Source organism: Notolabrus celidotus, chromosome 9, assembly GCF_009762535.1.
Source record: "Notolabrus celidotus isolate fNotCel1 chromosome 9, fNotCel1.pri, whole genome shotgun sequence".
Lineage (NCBI taxonomy): Eukaryota > Metazoa > Chordata > Actinopteri > Labriformes > Labridae > Notolabrus > Notolabrus celidotus.
Window position 1 is genome coordinate 27,717,745 of NC_048280.1, and position 12,213 is coordinate 27,729,957.

The 12,213-nt window shown below is 41.4% G+C and overlaps 1 protein-coding gene across 3 annotated transcripts in view; it reads left to right on the plus strand.

The window, feature by feature from the left end:
* The first annotated feature begins 1,377 nt into the window (after positions 1-1,377).
* The window catches only part of LOC117818423 (leucine-rich repeat transmembrane neuronal protein 4), a 66,314-nt gene continuing 55,478 nt past the window's right edge, over positions 1,378-12,213 (plus strand). The window contains exons 1-3 of one of the 3 annotated variants that reach the window (XM_034691284.1): positions 1,378-2,033; positions 2,457-4,055; positions 4,655-4,736. In XM_034691284.1, the coding sequence (XP_034547175.1) occupies positions 1,982-2,033; positions 2,457-4,012 (1,608 nt within the window). In that variant the 5' untranslated portion in view covers positions 1,378-1,981 and the 3' untranslated portion in view covers positions 4,013-4,055; positions 4,655-4,736. Of the gene's footprint in view, positions 2,034-2,456; positions 4,593-4,654; positions 4,737-12,213 lie in introns of those variants that run through there. The other 2 variants (XM_034691286.1, XM_034691283.1) reach the window with 2 other exon arrangements.

A 12,213-nucleotide genomic window follows, 5' to 3' on the forward strand; every position in this document is an offset into this window, starting at 1 on the left:
GAGAGAGCACTACAGTCCTAATTTGTACAGAAACAGAAAGCTGCATTAACTAAACAGACATGTTGAGGTCCTGGCATTTGGGTTTAAGCTACAATATTTTTCTCAATGGCCCGGCTGGGGATTTTGTCCCCCTTGAAAATATCACATTAGGCCCTACCCCTTCAGTGCTGAAATTCCTCTAATATTTTTAGGGGTGTTGTCGGTCTGGGCCCTCAAAAGGGTCCTAACTTTTCTCCTCCATCTCGTCCTGGATACTTCTGTTTCAGCATCTCAAGGTATTTTTTTTTACTAGGTATATAAAGATGAAGATTGTACAAAACATGTAATGAATATCTCATTAGACGCTTTCTTAAGGTTTAGTCTACCAAACAGTATTAATTACAGAAATATCTGTCATCCTATAACAAGCTGTAGCATCCAAAATGATGTGCAAAATAATTTTCTGCTTTGTAATGCTTTAATTTACTTAAAGTATACTATACTATGTATAATATACATTTTTTCTCTTATTGCACTTGACTGCAGGTTGTTTGTTTCTTTCCTGTCTGTACTAGGACCCCATAAGCACCTGCATAAGCATCAGCTATTCTTCCTGGAGTCCAACACACATACAGTCACACTGACTTAACTCACAATACAACATGACAAACAAACAAAGCCAAAAGCAACAACAGCTCCTCTCAATGAATTAACAAAATACATACATCGGAGAAACAACATGGCACTCCATTTAACAGACACTAGAGCTAGAAAGGCAAAATCTTACTCTGAAACAAAATTCATGTCCTTCGTGATTTCCTGTCTACCAGATATGATATAAATACATAGGCTATATATACACATGTGCATGCATATACACACTATTAAGCATGAATCACTGTCTGAATGATCTTTCGTAATCATTAAAGTCAGCTGTTTGCACTGGTGGTTACAGTGGATGCCTGAAAGTTGTGCACTTTAGGGTGTTGCCAATGTATTATGACAAGAAATTGTTTCAGTTTCTTTGCTCCTTAATGTAAACAGGTGGAATAACAGAATAAGGATAGATATTGAATAAGGCTGTCTGTATATATAGAAGTTCTTGTTTCTGTGTGTACGTCATCAAAATGTGACTCACACAAGTTCCCAAAAGTAATCTAAGCTCCCAAGCTATTTCTTTTTTGTTTCTGTGCGTAACACTAATTGGGGCATCAGATTTGTCCGATAATGAAGGCTGTACTGAAAGGCTCAGTTTGTAAATAATTTCATATTTCTAAATGCAGAGGAGCAAACTTATTTCCCCCTGGCTCTTTAATTGACATACAGCCTCTGCTCACGAGGACAATAAAGTCTACTTAAATATGGGCTGCTGAGAATCACTCAGTGACCAGGAGAGGGCATCTCAAGTCCTGAAACGAGCGCCAGGATTTCAGTCTAATCCTCCACCAACATCATTCCTGTTGCTATACAACTGATTTATTCTTGATGCCACGGTCAACGACTCTAATCCACAGCAGACTGCGCCTTTCCCCTTCACTCTCCTCCAAGGAATCAGGAAACATCCAACTTGTCGGCTTTGGAACACAGTTTTTTCTTCACTAAATTCTTTCTTTGGTCGGTTTCCAGTGTCTTTTCCGTCACTTAACCTAGATTTAACATTTGGCGACTCGGTCTTTAAAATGTGTTTTAGAGCCTCCCAGTGCGCGCGCTAAAGAGTGTCATTCTCACGAAGCTGCAAGCTCGAGTGCGTCCACCCAAGGACTTTGTAAGGTGGTCTGAAATATGCATTATTATCAGGCTGATGTTGTGCGGTAACGGAGGAAACTACAGGCAGAGGTGGATGCACACCTTCGGGAGCTACTCACATCTCCGACAGGTGTGCGGCCGTGCGCAAAACGGATCTGGCTGCGACGCAAATTGCCTTTTTATTCCTTGAAAACAGGCGTCCTGGGTGCGTGTCCAACTATTTGGACAAAACGTCTAACATGTGGACCCGGGACGCATGCAACAGAGAGCCCTAAACATGAGGAGGAGTCGACACCGTGCAAACATGGGTATGTACGCCGTTTCTCAAGGTACAAATGGTCTGTATTTTTGCGCAAAGTCTTCAGTCGTTTGGATAATGAGAATTCACTTAAAGCTATTGTTACCGGTGTCTTTGCCTCCTGCGGTTCGTGAGTGATGACTGCAGGCGGGGGGATCCGGAGGAGCTTTTTCTCTCCAACTATGTGACAGATTTAGCCTGAGGCATGGGGTTATCAATCACATTTCCAATGTCCCCAGAACATGACTTTGACTCTGATAATGAATGTAAGTGTGTGAAACAGGCTGTGAATTACCCCTCATGTCTCATAACAGTGTAGGTCATCATGGTTGGTCCCCTGATTCATTTTTATTCTGTCCCCGTTAATTCACTTTATTCTAGTCCTTCTTGTACTTGGTCCTGATTAGCCTCTCACTTTCCTCTGTGTCTACAGGTCTTCAGGTGCTGTTCAGATGGCTCCTATTCACAGTTGTGGTGCCTGCCTGGCTGCTTGCTGCTCCAAGCATCCGTGAGCGTCCCTGCCCCCTGAGCTGCAGATGTGATGGGAAAATAATATACTGCGAATCCAATGCCTTCCGTGATGTGCCAAGCAACGTGTCTGTAGGCACACAGGGCCTCTCCCTGCGCTACAACAGCCTGGCCAACCTCAGAAGCCACCAGTTTGCAGGCCTCAGTCAACTGGTTTGGCTCTACCTGGACCATAATTACATCAATGCTGTGGATGGTCAGGCGTTTCATGGGATACGGAGGCTCAAAGAACTGATTCTCAGCTCAAACAAGATCACACTGTTGAAAAACAACACCTTTCATGATGTTCCAAACTTAAGAAATCTTGATCTTTCTTATAATAAACTGCAGGTGATCCAGCCTAAGCAATTTTTTGGCCTGAGGAAGCTGCTCAGTCTGCACCTTAGGTCAAACTCCTTAAAAACAATCCCCATGCGGGTTTTCCTCGACTGTCGCAACCTGGAGTTTCTTGATATTGGCTACAACAGGCTGCGGAGTCTGACACGAAACGCCTTCGCAGGACTCATGAAGCTCATTGAGCTTCATCTGGAGCACAACCAGTTCTCAAAGATTAACTTTTCCCACTTCCCTCGCCTGACTAACCTTCGGGCGCTCTATTTACAGTGGAACCGAATCAAACTGCTAACCCAAGGTCTGCCGTGGATGTGGACTTCACTGCAAAAGCTGGACGTCTCAGGAAATGAGCTCCAAATGCTGGACCCAAGTACGTTTCAGTGCCTCCCCAATCTGCAGACACTTAACCTTGACTCCAACAAGCTCAGCAATGTGTCTCAGCAGACGGTGGAGGCTTGGATATCCCTCACCACCATCAGTTTGGCGGGTAATTTATGGTACTGTAATCCCAACATATGTCCCCTAGCGGCCTGGCTCCAAGCCTTTAAGGGCAACAAGGAGACCACAATGATTTGTGCTGGCCCTAAGGAGGCTCAAGGAGAGAAAGTGACGGATGTGGTGGAGACATATAATATCTGTACAGCAACACCTTCCCCTATCACCACCACTACAACGACGACCACTTCCCCTCTCACTTTAGCATTTCAGCCTGAGCTGCCTCCTCTTCCCACACAGTCTGTAGTGGATAAGAAGCTGATCTGGAACAGGACAGCCTCCCCTACTCCCTCTGAGGCCTCCCCCACCATCCCCCTGCCAGACGCAGAGTATGTGTCCTTCCACAAGATCATAGCCGGTACTGTGGCCCTTCTCTTATCTGTGGCTATAATTCTCCTGGTTATCTACGTCTCATGGAAGCGCTACCCCAGCAGTATCAAGCAGCTTCAGCAGCGCTCGGCGGTCAAAAAACGCCAGAAAAAGGCGCGGGAGACCGAGCGCTCCCTTAATTCTCCACTTCAAGAGTACTATGTGGACTACAAGCCTTCACACTCAGAGACTATGGATGTGCTGGTTAATGGGACAGGACCTTACACATACACCATCTCAGGCTCCAGGGAATGCGAGGTATGACCGTTGCCCTCCAAAAATCCATTTCCACTGCGAGGCATGAGAGGTAAATTTTCTAACAATCTGCAGAGAAAAATACTTTTTTTCTCCTCTGCTTGTGTGTGATTTGGGATAAGGAAGTAAAGGTCAGTGCACGGTGACTTGTTTTGCAGTGTGCTGGGTTTGTTCGGTTCCGTATGATTACCCAGCTGTTGTTGTGAATCATGCAGTTTTATTGTTAAAATATGAGTCCCATTAGCTGAAACTGCAGCGGCAGCTCCTCTCTGTGGATAACTTACATACAGTGAAATGCATTACACACAAAGTGGCTTCATCTGTCATCCCTGACATAAAGGAGTCCATTGATGAATCTTTGTATTATCAGCCAGTCTGTTATTTATTCACAAATGAATTGCTGCCCTGCGTGGAATGATAAAGAGTGGTATTAGATCAAGTCACTGTGCAGGTGGTCCTTTGCTTTCTTTTCTTGTGTTTGCTATCACAGCTGTAGTAGCAAACACACCAGTCTTGTGAGTGCTGATATGTGTTTTAGCTGTATTTCTTACATTAATGTAACAATCATAATAACAGCTCATACATCCCATTCACAGTTTCTTCTTCTAAGAATCACCTCCTTTAGATTTTACTCATTAGTTTAATTCACAGGGTTCAAACAGTCACAAGAGGCTGGAGAAGACTATAAAGACCAGCGGCCAAATAAAAGATAAATTGTGCCTCTGGGCTAGAATTTCTGTCTGGCTTCTGTTTACTATTGCAGTTAAAATAAAACTGCATCATACTTTGTTAAATGAGTTATATAAAAATAAAGAAACAAACGTGCCCGATAGTTTGAACCAAAGTTCCCATCCTAAGGCCGGGCTACTTCACAAAACTGACTCTGAACTTCTTCTGGAAAAGAGCGATTGAGACAGAAAAACTAATCAATTTGCTCCCGCTTGATCAGGCACTTTTTTTGTCTGTGTACTCTATTTTTTTTCCTCCCTAATGCTATGCATCCGTCTTCCTTTGTCCAGCAGCTTTTATTTTCATTTGGCAGTGTAGTTAAGTGTGATTAACAGGATATGTTGTGTTGGGAAATATGTTGTGTCACTGGAATCTTAGCTGCACCTTTTTGTCAGACTGAGCAGACATGCTGGGGTGAACAGGCGACATCTTTCTTCTGCGTTGTATCTGTCAGCACCGCTCAGAGACAAAGTTTTATCTCACGCTAACACAGCTGCTCATTTCCCATATTTCTGTTTGGACTCTATAAATCATCTTATAATGTGTTTTAAGTCAGTGGATTGTACTGTAGCATTACTTACAATCATGTTTTGTCATATCCTGAAGTCACTTGAGGGCCTGGCACAAATATGTTTCATTGTTTTCAGTAATGTCACACACACTGCGTGGTACACAGGCGGCTAAATCAGCTCTATGTCAGATTATCTATGGTGGAGCATTTCTCAAACACAAGGGGAGCTTGAGGTGAGATGGTCGGCTTATCAATCTTGTAGCCTTCATGTGAGAATGTGGCATGGGAGCATTAAATGGCAGACCTAATGGGGCTTCTGCTAGCTAGAATAACTAATAGCCCATCAGAGGTAAGGAGCCGAGACTTCCCCCAGCTTTGTTATTCCATGCCCTCTACAGCTCAGGGGAGCAGCCTTAGTAGTTAAAAATGTAATGGGATTTTTTTGTGTGTGAGTGTGTGTTGTGCCAAACACTGCAATGCAAAGAAAGAACAGACAGTGCAGCAGGGGACTTTTGAAATCACCACCCCATTTTTATGCAAGTTCAGGTTCAAGTGGTGCGTTTACGCACTCCAACTGTTGCAAACGGCTGCAATATTTTATCCAGCACAGTATCTTGTTTATTATCCATGTAACTTGCGTCAGAATTCAGTCCATGTTGCAGTGCTAGAAGCCAACGATGCGTAGTGATTGTGTCTCAGGCTATTTGCATCACAATACGGGCAGTGCAGCACAATCCCTCCTGATATATGAGGAGGCTTTTCAGTTTTATTGAATGGCACACAGTGGAGAGTGTCGAGAGGGAGGGATGATGTTTAAAAAAAAAGAGAGGCAGCTTCAGAGTTCAATCCCACCCTCAGAAGCATATTGTGAAATGCCCAAACCCATGGAGCCCCCTGCACATTATTTTAGCTACCCCAGATAGCAAGCACTTAAGCTATTAGCTGCATTTTCAATTAGGAGAAAGAGTTTTGTAATTGAAGCCTGTTATCTTCTGCACATGCACAGACCAACAGACTTGGAGTAAATTTGTTTCTATAGATTTCCTCCAGCATAGCTCAGCTCAGCAGGTCGGCTCTGACTCTGCGAGCTGAACTCGGCCAGTGGGAATTTTGATGAACACTTTGAACTGTGCACTGCCATGCTCTTCCTGTGGCACATTATTAAGAAAAGCCCTCTCTCTCCCTTGTATGTCAGACACTTCTGTGCACACAAAGCAGCTGTAGCGCTTGTCGTCCAACTAGGGATCACCTCCTCTACAAAGTTGGCTCAGAAAATATTAAGGTGAAAATCCCACTGTCTCAGCCAAAGGTGATTCGTGTACTTGGGCTGAATTTGCCAGCATTAATAAGACGAGGAGTTTCTGCTCAGGGATAATTAAAGTGCTCTGTGAGAGGGTAAAAGGAAGGTGCATCTAACTGACTGATACAGGCGCTATCTGAAAAAAACAGACTAAAAATAATTACTGTTTTCAGCTTAACTAATTTCTCAAGCTGACAGGGTCAGCAGCAAAGTAATGGTAACTTTCTGATGAGCAACCCAGTTTTTTGAAGTACCAATTCAGGCCAGAACAAGCCTTAATTACTTATTAAGTTGTTTTCATGTTTCCCTGCATTTGCACTCAGAAAGTGGCTCCCCGTGTCGCCCTCCTGGTTATATTAAAAACTAATGGCTCCTATGGATCTCATCAGTGTTTGCATAATACAAATCCTGCAGCTGTGGGAACATTTTACTCAATAAACATTTGCTTAATATTTAAACGCTAGAATACAAACTCCATCTTTAAAATTTCAGGAATAAGAAACAAAGATGATGAGTGATCAAAATATACTGCCTCGGCTTGCCAATATGGCAGCTTGCACTTCATCTGTGCGTAAATGCACAGACGGCAGGCTTCCATCATGTGCAGGGAGTCTGATAGTTTTCAATATTTGTTATTTACTTGCCAAACGGAGGGTATCCACATGAGTAGAACAGCCTCTAAAAAACAGGATGTCATTTCATAACACATCAGTTTGTGCGTATGCTGCAGGACAGCACACATTTCTGAATCTTTTCAATCTATTTATGACAAAAACAGAAAGTCATATCGCTAAACACACTCTGCAGGAGAGTAGACAAATCATATGTGTTTTTCCAAAGTAAAGAAGTTTTTATCTTTTGACATCAATTCTCATTTTGGTCCTCTTCTTGTTTGATGGGTTAAAAAATTACACTAACAGCAAGACTGGATTTTTAATGATCCATGGTTGGACTACTTTGCTGCTACCATACCTGATGAATCCATGAAAAATGACTTTGTTCAATTTGATTCAAACACGAACACACCAACAAAACGGAAGACAAAGGCCTGAGAAGAACTTGATATGATGGCTATTATCCAGCACCGTTGTTTGTGTTGTGTATCACTTATTATGTTGTTAGTGGTGATTTAAGAAAATCAATGTAATACACATCTTTGTATGACTAAGCACATCACTGCAGCTCAAGTTGCTCTGCTGCACCAGGAACCTGTTTGAGGATAACACAAATATAATTATCAACATGTTCATTTTTTTAAATGCAGAATTCAAAGTTGGGTTTTTTCTTCATAAAAGCCAAATAAGAGCTGAACACAGCATCAGGCTCAATACTGTGATTACTACCTCAGCTTTTTACTGTTCAACATCATTGGAAATACACTTTACAAGGAAATATAAAACAGCCTATTTCCCAAGATGTTTTCTGGTTTGGAACAAGTCACACCTTCAGGCTGGTCCATGCTAAAGATTTGGAACATCCTAACAGATGTTGAAAATGTGAGAGACTCCACACAAGACGACAAATAATGACAGATTTTACAGTTTTGTTCTCATCATGTGTTGAGTGCAAAGAGACGGCCTACACAGCAATCCACACTAACAGATTCCCTTTACCGACAACCCCAGTCCACAGTCTTACAACTGGAAATCTGACAAAGTCTCTCACGGTCAAACGTGACTTTAAAGTCAAGATGGCTGGATGATTGTCAAGCTGAACATTGACAGCTACTGAGCTACCTGGTACATCCATTGCATAGCCAATTTCTGTTTGCCTCATCTCACTCTCAGTTCAAATGTGGTACATTTAACAGGACACGTTGTGTAAACACTCATGTTGTTGCCACAAATCAAAACAAGTGTGTCCTCCAGTTCTGATGTCCATCTAACTTTATGCTTCACTTTTCCTATTGTTGCTATGGCTGTGTTTGTTGTGCTTCCTTCTTCAGTCAGTTGACTTCCTGACACAGAACAAGATTTATAAATACTGAACATGTTTAATATTTACAATTTCAAATCGATGTGACCAGGATCATCTGAGGAGATTGGGGTTAGAAAAGTCAGCCCTAACATACCTCACACCATGAGAAAATCTGATGAGAATATCTGTTAAACCATCAGGAGATCTGGGCTTTTCTGATTTTTGTCACAAGCGGGGAAATGAGGCCCAAAATTGGCCCGATTTTCTTGTAGTGTTTTCTTACCTATAGCCTTAACACGACCTCATGCGGCATTAACTTACTCACTTGAAGCTCTATAAAGGTTTATTATGAAGTGCTAGCTTTTAGATTTGTCAATGACAGACTTTTAGCATTAAACGTATAAACATAGCTTGATTTATAAAGAATACCTCCTTTCACTCGACTCAAGGCTGTGATTTCATGCCGAGTTAAGACGTCGCAGCAGGACTCATTTGCACAAATGCACATAATCAGACGTCAGACTTATCTTTTTTTGTGTTAAGCACCTCTCAGGCTGCTGTGTGTGTGGGGCGAGCTCTCCCACACACACACACACACACACACACACACACACACACACACACACACAGAGCGATATGTATGGCTCTGACTTTTGACAGATGTTCCCTTTTGGAGGTGTGATGTCTGGGCTGGTGAGGAGGTGGAATACATTTAACAAACTTAGCAGCATGCAGGGAGAGGCAACACAGGATGTGTGCAATAACACCCTGTAATCTAGCATGGCTTGTTCCAATGAATTCCTGCAATTTTGCTGTGTCATAATAATTAATCTTAGCATCTCATCTTTCATCCAATTGGTGTTTTCGCGATTTTATTATTCTCATTATGATGCACTAATAGTACAAGCTCAAGCCTGCTAATAGCTTAATCTTGCACAGGCTGAAAATATGATGTTCCCTCTCCACGCTTCGACACAGACGGTATTGAATTTCACTCTGGGTTAGATGTTCTTATTTACCGAACATATAGGATGAATTGATGTTTGTGTCATCATTACAGCATCTGGCGGAAGCCTGAAGTCAGACAAGTGATTGTCGCAGGTAGATCACTGAGAAAATGTTTTGCTGCTGAGGGAAAAGAAATGAAAGTCATCGCTTAGCTGACCTCCAAACCTCCATTTTAAATTGAGGTCAGCATTGATTGACAACATCATTAACTCCTATATGCACTTTATAATACACAATAACCCAATCCTTCACTTAAGCCCAAAATCAAATTAACTTGCCTGATATAAACAAATCAGGTGGGTCTGTGTTTTTTAGGATTATAAGGTACAATACGAGAAATAGTTTTAAAACTATGAAAGTATTAGCAGTCCGGTTTCTACCAAAACTGATTTGGTTAGAGATGAAAAAGACCACAGTCACAGAGATAAATCAAACTAATTCATCCTTTCCCATCACACAATCTCCAGTGGTCCTTCCCTCCTGCAGCCACACATAAACCATGATGAATATTTAATGTGATATTAAACTTCTCTTCACTTTTCAGTTCAGGGCCATATTGTTCAGGCAGTGGTGAATCAGCTTAAATCAGTTTTGTGCTAATTAGGAGTAAGCTTTAATAGAAATCCGCTTTTAAAATGTAAAAACAAGTTCAGTCATTGAAAACAGCCAAAATCAAAATCCAAAAGGATGTAACACTGATATGAGCTGTGAGGGAAAATCACAAAACAAAAGTCTAGCCAAGCTAGCAGCAGAGCAGCAGTGTGAAGCTGTAAGCTGCATATGACCAACAATGGTTAGAGCTAAAAGCTAACAAGCTCATAATGACAGTGAATACAGGCTGATGGTCACTAGGTTCTTTTTAACATGCTACCATATGCTAATTAACACAAAACACAACGTACAGCTATAACTGGTGAGAGTGCTGCCAAATTAGAGATATTTTTTATTAAACTATTATTTCAGTCTGCACTTCAGGCTTAACTAACCAACCAACCAACAAACCAAAAATGAGTCCATAAGCACATGTTGCTAGCATGGCTAAAATTGTTGGGTTTACGTAATTCAATATTTGACATCAGTGCTTTAAGTGGAAAACAATGAGTGTCAGTACCTCTCATTCACTTTCTATCAGTGTGCTGGACTGTTGAAGACCTGTGTCATCATCCAGCTCTGCTTTGGTTCATGTCCTCTTTGTGACCTTTTGGAGCCAGGGCAACATTGCTGTCATATTCTTTGAACTCAGATTTTCCTCGTTTAGCCAACACTGTTGAGGCTTGTAAGTTCGCAATAAGTGAACGCCATGTATCAGCTGCAAAAGGACGTGAACGTCACATAGGGTTCCATGGGCAATGTGTTTTAGGTGCGAGTATGAATAGCCAACAGAAACTGTGGGATGGAGAGGACAGGAAAGGGTACTGGCAGCTGATAAAAAAAAGTCATGGCACTCTGGAAAAGTCCTGGTGCACTAGAGGGTAGAAGATGTAGCACAGTGTATCAGTTCACTTAAAGCACTGGTTGCGCAGAGCTCATTTGCAAGTAGACCTGAATAAATAACAGCTTTTTCCCCCTTGAAGTTCAGAATCAGCCCAAATCAGAATCAGAATCAGCTTTATTGGCCAGGTATGCTTGAACACACAAGGAATTTGACATGGTAAACTGTGCTCTCTTTGTACAAGGCATAAGAATAAGACATAAAAATGAAAATATAATAACAATAACAATAACATCAGCTATAAATACAAAAGAACAACAAATAGGCATGACTTATATGTACAGGCTAAAATAATATGATAATAGTGTAGTGGTGAGTAGCAGAGGTAGTAAGTTCACTCACTAGTGAGCAGCAGAGACACATTTCTATATCATGAACAATAAAAAAGGAATTAACCTTTCACAAAGAGCTCTACAAATTAAAAAAAAATGTAAACATTCCCATGGTCACATCACACAAGTGGTGGGTTCACTCACTCAGCCTCTGTCATGTCTGTTTTGCAAGACAACTTCTACAATATTCAGCAAATGTAAGTATACATCTGCAGCGCACATACAGTAGTGTATATACATGTGGGTCTAACACAGGAAAAATAAAATACAAATAAAAAATGTCAATTTATTGGATGAGTCACGTTTCTTAATAAATTCATAGAAGATATAATGTTAAATGGATCAAATTTTACTAATACAGACATTCATTACTTGAAGCATCTCGATTTAATTAATAAATTTCATCCATACACAGCTGCTATACTGGCACTGGTGTCATGACTGCCCTTGTGTGTGTATCAATACAAATCAGTTTAATCTTCCCATCACCAGTGTGTTCAGATCAAAAGTCAAGTAGAATTTGCTCCTCTGGATAAACCCTGTTAGTTCTTGGTTCATTACGTCCTTGGAGGATTGCCGTTTCGTAGATAGGACAGTGAATAGAGTGGAAAACAGGCAAGAGGGAGTGGGGATGACATACAAATGGTGAGGGAGTTGTATCTGGAGCCATTGCTTAGAGGACTGTATCCTCTATGCATGCAGCAATTTAACCACTGAGCTAAACCAGTGCCTCAGGAGTGTCTGTTAATAAGTTTGTGGTAAGTCTAAGTTTCACTGTTAATGCTTAGTTACACAGAGAATTCACTTTAGCTCACTTCAGGGATTTGAATCAGAAAAAGAAACTGATTTTCTTGTTGCTTGACGGATCTCAAGTCTGCCAAAATAAGAAAATCATGAAGCATATTTGTAAAGAGTCAAAAT